This window comes from Salmo salar, chromosome 01, assembly GCF_965601325.2.
Source record: "Salmo salar chromosome 01, fSalSal1, whole genome shotgun sequence".
Classification (NCBI taxonomy): domain Eukaryota; kingdom Metazoa; phylum Chordata; class Actinopteri; order Salmoniformes; family Salmonidae; genus Salmo; species Salmo salar.
Window position 1 is genome coordinate 60,821,258 of NC_138291.1, and position 12,814 is coordinate 60,834,071.

General features: G+C 40.8%; 1 protein-coding gene across 1 annotated transcript; it reads left to right on the forward strand.

Moving 5' to 3' along the window:
• Positions 1-1,032: 1,032 nt before the first annotated feature.
• Positions 1,033-10,205, forward strand: LOC106608681 (potassium channel subfamily K member 18). The gene is made up of 2 exons (XM_082963918.1): positions 1,033-1,156; positions 8,838-10,205. The coding sequence occupies exons 1-2, from the start codon at positions 1,033-1,035 to the stop codon at positions 9,674-9,676; spliced, it is 963 nt and encodes a 320-aa protein (XP_082820044.1). The 3' UTR covers positions 9,677-10,205.
• Positions 10,206-12,814: the final 2,609 nt, after the last annotated feature.

Sequence of the window (12,814 nt, forward strand, 5' to 3'; positions counted from 1 at the left end):
TGGTGTAAATTTGTTTTGTTTTTTAACTGTAGGCTACTTTTATTCAAATAATAGCATTTTACTTGCAGTTAATTCGTCCAGCAATTCTACTCAAGAACAAGATTTGGTGAAAGAACTAGAGAAAGAAATCAACAGGGGGTTTAAGTCCATATGGCTTCAACGTCCAGAGCGATGGACATATGAAGCATCCTTGTTCTTCTGCTGTACTGTATTCACAACCGTGGGTAAGTCATCTAATGCACAAACATAAGTTACATTTCAAAAGACATGCAAAACAAACACAAAATATTCCCAATAAAGACAACACTTTAGGCCTATACTACAATACTGGTGTGCAGGTGTAGGATTTGAATTTGCTACTGCAGGAAATTATTATGTGGATAGTTACAATTAATGGACATTTTTGTAGGGGTTGATTAATTTTCATATGCGGATATCAAGTACAAAATTTAAAAGTACAAATTACAAACTTCAGAAGCCTTTTTAAAGCAACATTTTAAACAGTCCTGCATTGCAGCAGTTGCAACCCGTCTATAATTTTTTTGTGTGCCTGTTTTGCAAATTATTTTTTCATTATTTCGTGTCACATATCAGTTTGCAAACAATGTAAAAAGAATCAAAAACATTGAGTTAAACAACATAAAAACATAGTCTCTTTCTTGAGTAAGGCAGCTCCAAAATGGAGATGTTTCAGCCCAGCTCTTGTAGAAGAAATGTCTGCTGTCCTGAAAGTTGGGCAGATTAGTGAGGATAAAGTCCCTTCTGTGTGCCAACCACTGATCATGAAGTACTCCCGAGATCTTACACCTGAGTTTCATAATGAAGTAAGACACCTGAACACTGTATATGCTGCCACTTTCCCCCCTAACTTGTCCCCTGTTTGTTTCCTGAAAGCAATTTGTAAGATGCAGCTGCAAAGCATTTTTGGAGAAGTGTGCATAGCTTTATGTATATTTTGCAAACTGCCTGTGACTTGCTGGTGGCAAAAGAGCTTTCAGTAAGCTAAAACTGATAAGCTATTTGAGGTCCACTATGTCCCAGGACAGGCTTTGCAGTCTTGCCATGCTGTCCACTGAAAGTCAGTTAGCTAGAAAGCTGGACTTCAAAGACTTGATCAGTGACTTTGCTAGCAAGAAGGCTCGGCGCTGGGCTCTTGGTGAGTAAGACTGAGCAAGGGCCAGTGATAACTGTTAAATGGCATGGTTATGGATATTGGATCACTACACGCATGATGCCCACAGGCTGAGAACAAGACTGAGAAAAATATATATCTCAAAGTAATGGCTGGATTGTCATAAAATGTGTTGTACACAATCAAGACCCCAAGTGGAATAAACCTATTGATTTGGTGACCACTTGACCTTTCCTCTAGCGCCACCATCAGGCCTTTTCATTTCCATTTTGTTTTCCATTTCCCATATCCACTTTTACAGCTGCTTATTTTCTAGTTGGTATGTATGCTTAGTTCAAAAATCTGCTTCTGATTTTCTAATTATGTTTGTTATATCATTCTATAGATGATAATGTTAATTTATTTTAATTGAAGAGGTTCATGTATATTTACGTTATTTATTTTAAGTTATTCAATAATGTTAAGAGAATTTTCCCATTAAAATGACATTTAGACTGTAAAAGATGGCCTTTAGCACATTTCTTATAGAGGGTATCAGTCTTGCATCAAATAGTGAATTCCACTGTATGCAGAATGCTGCACACACACACAGTGTTATATTTTCACAGCTCACTGTCAGTAAATATCGTACAGTATATATTGGACTACAAGAGACTTGCAAGCCTGCAATGGTAGAGTTATTTAAAGCTTTGAATTGGTCAATTGGGTTCTGGAGGTGTGTGGTTACAACAATTGCGCAGGGTTGGTGTGGCCTGTGGTGGTGGGGCCCAATGTGATATCTTTTCATGGGGCCCAAAATCCTTGGCTGCGCCCTTGCTCTCTCTCCTTGGGCAATGGCCCACTCTCACAGGCGTGTTGCAATGGCACACACGCAGCACCACAGACATGCACTGAAGGGTCATTCCGATAATGGCTGATATATACTTTTTTAATATATCATTTGACAACTTGGAACAGCGCATCATGCCATTCAGGCTGGCACATTTTCAATCTGCACAATCTGCACAAGCCTACTGTCACTCACAGATTGACAGCCTCTAAGCAACAATGGCTTTCCTGTAAAAATAAATGAGCATGCTTGAAAGACATATACATGGATTTCGAACACCATATATGATGTGTTAGTACAATATCAATGTAAATCTTTTAAAAAGATTAACCTTAAGACAAATAGGACTGTCTCTCTCATCTCTTTGGTCACTGAGATTTCCACCACATTGGCTCATGTTGTTTGCCTGAGGCTTGATGTACTTTGGTCTTAGTGGCTATGTGCAGTGCTGTAGAAAATTGAGGACCTGCTCTCCATCCATCAGCAGTCAACCATGAAACAACATGTTTGGCCAACAGGGATTGAATCTGTGACATTTTGGTGATTTGTCTCTCTGTAATTCCTACCATAGCCAACTTGACTTCTACATTAGCTTTCTGATACATAGTTTGTCATTACATGGTAATACAGTATAATAAATGTTACACATTTGTGCACGTTAGATCATTTCATGGACAAAGTTATCAGTATTATTTATAGGGCGACTGATTTGTAAACATTTTCCAAAAAGTTTGGACTGTAATATGAATTTATATTCATTCAACTCATATCGCTTTTTCAAATGAATTGTTAAAAAAATGGTTGACATTGACTTGTATCTAGCACATACATAGACATTACCACATTCTAAATGACCCCCCTCCCTAACAATTATTTCCCAGAGGAAACAAACATTTCTATTGTGTTTAGCAAGGCCGGGATAAGCGACTTAAACAGTTGGTTTTTGGGGGGGACCAGTCAGGGTCTCAACTTACTGTTGAGAGTTAGAATAGTAGAATACACAAGGTGCAAGGTCGAAATTTGTTTGTGCATCAGCAGTTTTTCTCTTGTTATGTCAGTCACTGAGTCACTAAATTAGCCATGTCAGCTAACAATTTTTAGATTGGGTAAATTAGTCTAGCTAGCTATCTAATCTTGTAGTAATCATGGCCGAATACCGACCAGGCATGCAGGGCACGTGCCCAGGGGCCTTGACCTCCAAATGGCCCCTATTGATTTTGTTAGTCAAATAATTTACCGTAACTGTCAATGATAGATGTGATCATAGACACGACAACTACTACTATATTGAGGGAGTGTGAGGACAATGTAGTGTATGTCCAGTATTTAAAGTTATAAGATAAGATATTGGTTAGCCTTCTCTTTCAGCTCTCTTCTAGTGGAGATCACAGATCACTGACTTGGCTTCACCACCAGTCTTGACTTCACTCAAAAGCCATTGTAAGCTACAGCATAAGTGCCTAGACGTGATTGTTAATGTGCCATCCCATCAACTGCAGATTTGACATTTTAATCATTTAGTAGACACTCTTATCCAGAGCGACTTACAGGAGCAATTAGGGTTAAGTGCCTTGCTCAAGGGCACCGACAGATTTTTCACCTAGTCGACTTGGAGATTCGAACTAGCAACCTTTCGGTTAGTGGACCAACGCTCTTAATCGATAGGCTACCTGCTGATGAATAATATGTCAATCTTGTTTAGCATTGTTCTGAATCTGGCAACTTTTAGTGTACACTGTACAGTTTGCAGGCAATAAAATATTCAACAGGATGATTGTCTAATGAGCCATTAATACATTGGGAAGTCTGTTAACATTAATAAATTAGAAAGTCTGTTAAGGTCTGATATATGATAGTTATTGTGGTCCATGGCTATTGTGGCTAATGGATAATAGCTTGGTTGGCAAACAGGAAGGCCACAAATTACTGAAAAAATACCCTCGAAGAGCAAGATGCATTTCCCATCACCAAATGAGATTAGTGGTCCTAAGACATACGTCTTTCCACTTTATTGACAAGTATTGTTTGCTAGGTTTTAGTCTCCAAGATCACCACAATATACAGTTGAAGTTGGAAGTTTACATACACTTAGGTTGGAGTCATTAAAACTCGTTTGTCAACCACTCCACAAATGTCTTGTTAACAAACTATAGTTTTGGCAAGTTGGTTAGGACATCTACTTTGTGCATGACACAAGTCATTTTTCCAACAATTGTTTACAGGCAGATTATTTCACTTATAATTCACTGTATCACAATTCCAGTGGGTCAGAAGTTTACATACACTAAGTTGACTGTGGCTTTAAACAGCTTGGAAAATTCCATCATGGCTTTAGAAGCTTCTGATAGGCTAATTGACATCATTTGAGTCAATCGGAGGTGTACCTGTGGATGTATTTCAAGGCAAACTTTCAAACTCAGTGCCTCTTTGCTTGACATCATGGGAAAAACTAAAGAAATAGCTCTGTCAGGAGGAATGTGCCAAAATTCACCCAACTTATTGTGGGAACCTTGTGGAAGGCTACCCAAAATGTTTGACTCAAGTTAAACAATTTAAAGGCAATGCTACCAAATACTAATTGAGTGTATGTAAACTTCTGAGCCACTGGGAATGTGATGAAAGAACTAAAAGCTGAAATAAATAATTCCCTCTACTATTATTCTGACATTTCACATTAACTGACCTAAGACAGGACATTTTTACTAGGATTAAATGTCTGGAATTGTGAAAAACTGAGTTTAAATGTATTTGGCTAAGGTGTATGTAAACTTCCGACTTCAATTGTATCCTCATGTCGCTACTAAAAAGCCACAACGGATCCCATCAACCATTTCCCATCTTTATCCCATAGTAGTCAAAATTGTCAATTATTGAGCTTGTATGAGATTGTTATTGTGCATGTGTCGATGAGGCAATGATGTGTGTCTATAGTGAGAGATTTCACTGTTATTAATTTAGTGCTACATCATGTCACCATCATCTCCAGGGACACTCTCAAGTGAGAGAAAATGCATGGTAATCCATGCATGCCTTCCATTCTATGTTATGGGAGTAACGCTAATAAGCATCACCCCCCTCAGTGACAGTACATATCTTTTAATAAGTCAGAGATACATTTTCTTGTCTCTCATAAAAGTCAGCCAACAGCTGCTTTTGAACAGTACTTTAAAAGGGGCAATCTGTGATTGCTACATCAAATGTTTACTTTTCATTTAATAGAATATATTAACGGAGTTCACAGGATGACAGAAAGGACCACATATCAGTTGGATATTAAAGCAAGCATTTTATCAAAGCAAACATCTTCCTTGATGTTCAATCATGAGTCTCAATACACAATCTGGAGTGAATCTGACATATGGTTCATGAGGATAATTTTGAGCATTAGCATTACATATGCAAAGAATGAGTTGTTAATATTTTCCTTGTGTTTTGAGATATAAATTCCATGACAGCGATGACACATTGCAAGTTGACAGGCCACTGTGGAGTGGATTTACAGTGGCTTAAAATTACATGTAAAATCTGATTTTGGATTTGTCAATTACTCTCAGCCATCTTTTGACCAATCCCTTAGCTTTTCTTAAACTAAGTTATAGCTGCCATATGACCAAATTCACGTTGAAATCTATGTTATAGATCTGCCATTCTCATTGAACTCAAGTCTAATAAGCGGTAGATCTGTTCTATGTGCACTATTTCTATGCTTCCCATTCTTAAGTTTTGTTTCTGCGTCTTTCACATGTGTTTTTGTACACCAGCTTCACATAGCTGAACATACAATATTTTTTGTTGTGAAAAATATATTTCACAGCAGTTTAGATCGTACAATGATTCTCTACACTATATTTGCTTGTTTTGTCACATTAACTGAAATTAGGCAAACAATTACAATTTTAGCAACCAGGAAATGGAGGAACAATTTCTGCATAGTGCATCTTTAAGATATGAACCACGGATCTAGATTCCACATTTGGTGTAATTTGGTCCTATGGTTCATGAGAAGCATATTTTAGCACTGGTATAGTGTGGCCATCTTTGAATGCATCAACGTTATTTTCTCCATCTCTTTAGGGACCATTGTGATGAGCCCAAAATCAACATTTGTAGTGAATCTGACTTTGAGTACATGACAAAAAAATGTTATGATTATTTTAAGCATTAGCATCACATAGTCAAATAAGTGAATTGTTAATAGTTTCCTTATTTTTTAAGATATCAGTGCAAAAACATGGTTCATTATGGTAATTATTTGATGACCCTAAAAGGTTTCAAGTTGATAGTCCGTTGTGAAGTGGATTTTTCAAAGGATTTAAATGGACATGAAAAATCAGATTTCCTGATTTACCAATAACTCAGCCATTTCATAACTAATCCCTTTACTTTCCTTGAACTATGTTAAGAGATATGTCAAATGTGGCGTCCAATATGATGATTTAAGTGAGACTGCTCATAACGGCAGTGCCATCTTTTTGAACAAGTTACTGATGGCCTCTAGTTTCTGTGTGCCAAATTAGAAAAAAGTTACTAATCAATGCTTGAGTTATTTGACCATGTCAAGGGGAAAAAAAACATCTAAGAATAACAACAGGCTGTGAACCCCTAATAAATGCCTATTGAGCTTACTTCAACTGTCGTACCCCCCAGAACCAAAAATATAAGCTTGTATTATTACATTTCTTGTAAATAATGTAATTGTAAACAAACACTGTATAGCCTCAAAGCATGGTTAAAACTATATTTGTATATCATGGATGGCCAGTCATCGCTTCCATAGATATGTCTGTGAATTTGAGAGTGGTTCCATTTCTTCAGCCTTATCCCTCAGCTTTTTACCAAAACAGTGGCGGTGTTTCCACTTTGTTATTGTTTGACTGCAGATTCCCCCATTTAACCACTAATAGTAATTTTTCAGCATAATGTTGCACTGACTGTAATTGAAAGAACTGAATAATAAGGCAATAATAATAATAATAGCAATACCTGCGCAATGAGCATATGTCCCTGAATGCCCCGAGAGAAGAATCAGCAAAGGCAGCTTATAGATATGACCAACAGATGGCAGCAATACAGTGGCTTGCGAAAGTATTCACCCTCTTGGCATTTTTCCTATTTTGTTGCCTTACAACCTGGAATTAAAATTGATTTTGGGGGGGGAGTGCATCATTTAATTTACACAACATGCCTACCACTTTGAAGATGCAAAATATTTTTTGGGGTGAAGCAAACAAGAAATAAGACAAAAAAAGAACTTGAGCGTGCATAATTATTCAACCCCCCCAAAGTCAATACTTTGTAGAGCCAACTTTTGCAGCAATTACAGCTGCAAGTCTCTTGGGGGATGTCTCTACAAGCTTGGCACATCTAGCCACTGGGATTTTTGCCCATTCTTCAAGGCAAAACTGCTCCAGCTCCTTCAAGTTGGATGGCTTCCGCTGGTGTACAGCAATCTTTAAGTCATACCACAGATTCTCAATTGGATTAAGGTCTGGGCTTTGACTAGGTCATTTCAAGACATTTAAATGTTTCCCCTTAAACCACTTGAGTGTTGCTTTAGCAGTATGCTTATGGTCATTGTCCGGCTGGAAGGTGAACCTCTGTCCCAGTCTCAAATCTCTGGAAGACTGAAACAGGTTTCCCTCAAGGATTTCCCTGTATTTAGCGCCATCCATCATTCCTTAAATTTTGACCAGTTTCCCAGTCCCTGCCAATGAAAAACATCCCCACAGCATGATGCTGCCACCACCGTTCTTCACTGTAGGGATGTTGTTCTCGGGGTGATGAGAGGTGTTGGGTTTGCACCAGACATAGCGTTTTCCTTGATGGCCAAAAAGCTACATTTTAGTCTCATCTGACCAGAGTACCTTCTTCCATATGTTTGGGGAGTCTCCCACATGGCTTTTGGCAAAAACCAAACATGTTTGCTTATTTTTTTCTGGCCACTCTTCCGTAAAGCCCAGCTCTGTGGAGTGTACGGCTTAAAGTGGTCCTATGGACAGATACTCCAATCTCCGCTGTGGAGCTTTGCAGCTCCTTCAGGGTTATCTTTGGTCTCTTTGTTGCCTCTCTGATTAATGCCCTCCTTGCCTGGTCCGTGAGTTTTGGTGGGCGGCCCTCTCTTGGCAGGTTTGTTGTGTTGCCATATTCTTTCCATTTTTAATAATGGATTTAATGGTGCTCCGTGGGATGTTCAAAGTTTCTGATATTTTTTTTATAAGCCAACCATGATCTGTACTTCTCCACAACTTTGTCGCTGACCTGTTTGGAGAGCTCCTTGGTCTTCATAGTGTCGCTTGCTTGGTGGTGCCCCTTGCTTAGTGGAGCTGCAGACACTGGGGCCTTTCAAAACAAGTGTATATATACTGAGATCATGTGACAGATCATGTGACACTTAGATTGCACACAGGTGGACTTTATTTAACTAGTTATGTGACTTCTGACTGTAATTGGTTGCACCAGATCTTATTTAGAGGCTTCATAGCAAAAGGGGTGAATACATACGCACGCACCACTTTTCATTTTTTTTATTTTAACTTTTCTTTTAAACAAGTTATTTTTTTCAATTCACTTCACCAATTTGACCTATTTTGTGCATGTCCATTACATGAAATCCAAATAAAAATCTATTTAAATTATAAGTTGTAATGCAACAAAATAGGAAAACGCCAATACTTTTGCAAGGCACTGTAGATCACAAACCATCGTTTAAAAAATGTATTATTTCAACCTTCTACACATCTTTGTTGTATGTTGGTAGTGTACATATAATTTTTACAATATAATTTGAAGTTAGACACAAAATTGTTGTTGTCACAAAATATTATATTTGGATATGAGGGAGAAATAATGAATACCTTGCTGCTCGTCTTGTCTCAGGTTATGGAGAGATCTATCCGGTGACCCTGAATGGTAAGGTGGTCTGTATCCTGTATGCCATGGTGGGTATCCCCCTCATGCTCCTGGTCATCACAGATGTGGGAGACCTCATGGCCATGCTCCTGTCCAGGGCCTACATCCACCTGCACACTCTCTTCTGCAGATTGCGTCAATTTGGCCGCTGGTTCCCCTCCCATCACACAGAGAAGCCAGGGGACGGGGGCCAGGGGGGCCTCCAGGACGGAACCTACACATTCAGCCACAAGGTGGTGGTCCGGGAGCCCATCGACATCCGACAGGTCCTTCACAGCCAGCAGTCTGTGAAGCGCAAGTCCAACCAGTTGCTGAACAACACAAAGATCTTTGACTGCATCATTGCACGGGAGAACTTCAACAGGCAGGGCCCACTGGTGAGGAGCCTTTCTTGCCATGAGCTGGACAGCATGCCTCCCTTGCCCAAGGACTTTGCCATCTGGGACTTCACAGGCATCGGGGAGAGTATGGACAAGCTAAACGTCCCGCTGCTCCTCATCCTGGTGGTGGTGTTTGCCTACATCCTGTTTGGAGGCCTCATCCTGCCCCTGTGGGAGACAGAGTTCGACACCTTTGACGCCTACTACTTTTGCTTCATCACCCTCACCACCATTGGCTTCGGTGACATCGTGCCCAACCACCCCAAGTACTTCATGCTCACCTTCATCTTCATCATCACGGGCATGGCCATCATGTCCATGGCCTTCAAGCTTGGCCAGTCACGCATCGTCAGCTGTTACCGCCAGTGCATGCTCTTTATCAGCGGGGGGAAGGTGGAGAGGTATGACGAGTTGGGGAGCGACTGAATCGAAGAGTTTTGGCCCCCATCAGGCAGCTCAAGAGTTCTAGGGATATAAGGCCCTGCACTGTGGGTCCAAAAAGCACTAAGAGTGGAGTTGAAGTTCTGTACGACTGACTTGGGAACAGTGTCTAGCTCAGGGCAGTGCAAAGATAACCCTTAAGTTGACCCCTCATCATTAGCATGAGCAAATGAAAAGGTGCATGTGGCCAAAGCTTAAAGACATCCTCCAGTGATTTTTAAAATGTTCCTGTTGAAAAGTGATATCCCAAGTATAAATACAGTAAGTACACACACTCAAGGGTAAAACCAAAAAGTTTTGCGAAAAATAGTGTTTTTTAGACACAATTACAAACTTCAAGGAATAGGGCATTCAAGGAGTTGGTCTGATGGGAAGTCGTGATGTCATCACCCTCCCTGCTTGCCTGAGGAACAATAGAGGAACAAAGGAGAACAAAAGTGGAAAGGCTCACCTCACCACTTGTGATATGTCATGACTCACCTCGACCACCTATTGAGATGTTCCTTTTGTTAAGTAAATCTGGTATTAAATGAGGTGAAAATGAGACTGGAGTGCCACTTTAAGCAAAATTGTGTGATGTTATCTGTGTGAGATTCATCTTACATGTCTGTTGCCTGAATATACACTGGGTGTACAGACGTGGCCAAATGTTTTGAGAATGACACAAATATACATTTTCACAAAGTCTGCTGCCTCAGTTTGTATGATGGCAATTTGCATATACTCCGGAATGTTATGAAGAGTGATCAGATTAATTGCAAAGTCCCTCTTTGCCATGCAAATGAACTGAATCCCCCAAAAACATTTCCACTGCATTTCAGCCATGCCACAAAAGGACCAGCTGACATCATGTCAGTAATTCTCTTGTTAACACAGGTGTGAGTGTTGACGAGGACAACGCTGGAGATCACTCTGTCATGCTGATTGAGTTCGAATAACAGACTGGAAGCTTCAAAAGGAGGGTGATGCTTGGAATCATTGTTCTTCCTTTGTCAGCCATGGTTACCTGCAAGGAAACACGTGTCGTCATTATTGCTTTGCACAAAAAGGGCTTCACACGCAAGGATATTGCTGCCAGTAAGATTGTCCCTAAATCAACCATTTATCGGATCGCCAAGAACTTCAAGGAGAGCGGTTCAATTGTTGTGAAGAAGGCTTCAGGGCGCCCAAGAAAATCTAGCAAGCGCTAGGACCATCTACTAAAGTTGATTCAGCTGTGGGATTGGGGCATCACCAGTACAGAGCTTGCTCAGGAATGGCAGCAGGCAGGTGTGAGTGCATCTGCACGCACAGTGAGGTGAAGACTTTTGGAGGATGGGCTGATGTCATGAAGGGCAGCAAAGAAGCCACTTCTCTCCAGGAAAAACATCAGGGACAGACTGATATTCTGCAAAAGGTACAGGGATTGGACTGCTGAGGACTGGGGTAAAGTCATTTTCTCTGACGAATCCCTTTTCCAATTGTTTGGGCCATCCGGAAAAAAAGCTTGTCCGGAGAAGACAAGGTGAGCGCTACCATCAGTCCTGTGTCATGCCAACAGTAAAGCATCCTGAGACCATTCATGTGTGAGGTTGCTTCTCAGCCAAGGGAGTGGGCTCACTCACAATTTTGCCTAAGAACACAGCCATGAATAAAGAATGGTACCAACACATCCTCCGAGAGCAACTCCTCCCAACCATCCAGGAACAGTTTGGTGACGAACAATGCCTTTTCCAGCATGATGGAGCACCTTGCCATAAGGCAAAAGTGATAACTAAGTGGCTTAGGGAACAAAACATCGATATTTGGGGTCCATGGCCAGGAAACTCCCCAGACCTTAATCCCATTGAGAACTTGTGGTCACTCCTCAAGAGGCGGGTGGACAAACAAAAACCCACAAATTCTGACAAACTCCAAGTGTTGATTATGCAAGAATGGGCTGCCATCAGCCAGGATGTGGCCCAGAAGTTAATTGACATCATGCCAGGGTGGATTGCAGAGGTCTTGAAAAAGAAGGGTCAACACTGCAAATATTGACTCTTTGCATCAACTTCATGTAATTGTCAATAAAAGCCTTTGACACTTATGAAATGCTTGTAATTATACTTCACTATTCCATAATAACATCTGACAAAAATATCTAAAGACACTGAAGCAGCAAACTTTGTGAAAATTAATATTTGTGTCATTCTCAAAACTTTTGGCCACGACTGTTCAAAACATTAGGAATGCCTTGCTAATATTGAGTTGCACCCACTTTTGCCCTCAGAACAGCCACAATTCGTTGGGACATGGACTCTACAAGGTGTCAAAAGCATTCCACAGGGATGCTGGCCCATGTTGACTCCAGTGCTTCTCACAGTTGTGTCAAGTTGGCTGGATGTCCTTTGGGTGGTGGACCATTCTTGATACACACGGGAAACTGTTGAGTGTAAAAAATCCAGGTGGGTTGCAGTTCTTGACACACTCAAACCGGCGTGCCTGGCACCTACTACCACTTAAATATATTGTCTTGCCCATTCACCGTCTGAATGTCACACATACATAATCCATGTCTCAATTGTCTCTAGGCGTAAAAATCAATCTTTAACATGCCTGCTCCCCTTCATCTACACTGATTGAAGGTCCAAACATACCAAAAGTCGTGAAGTAGGCACGACAACGCCTTTCCCCCTCAGGAGACTGAAAAGATTTGGCATGGGTTCCCAGATCCTCAAAAAGTTATACAGCTGCACCATTGAGAGCATCCTGACCGGTTGCATCACCGCCTGGTATGGCAACTGCTTGGCATCCAACCGTAAGGCGCTACAGAGGGTAGTGTGTACGGCCCAGTACATCACTGGGGCCAAGCTTCCTGCCATCCAGGACCTATATACTAGGCGGTGTCAGAGGAAGGACCAAAAATTGTCTAAGACTCCAGTCACCCAAATCATAGACTGTTCTGTCTGCTACAGCATGGCAAGCAGTAACCCCCCCAACAATTAAGGTGCCACCAACCTCCTGTGATGGATATATTTATCCAAAGAGTTACTTATATTATCAATGGAATGCATGTTGTCTTCAGTTCAACCTGTTGTTCCACTACTCTATCTTTGATTTAGGATAGGGACATCCCAGACTTGACTGAAGCTGCAATGACATGCT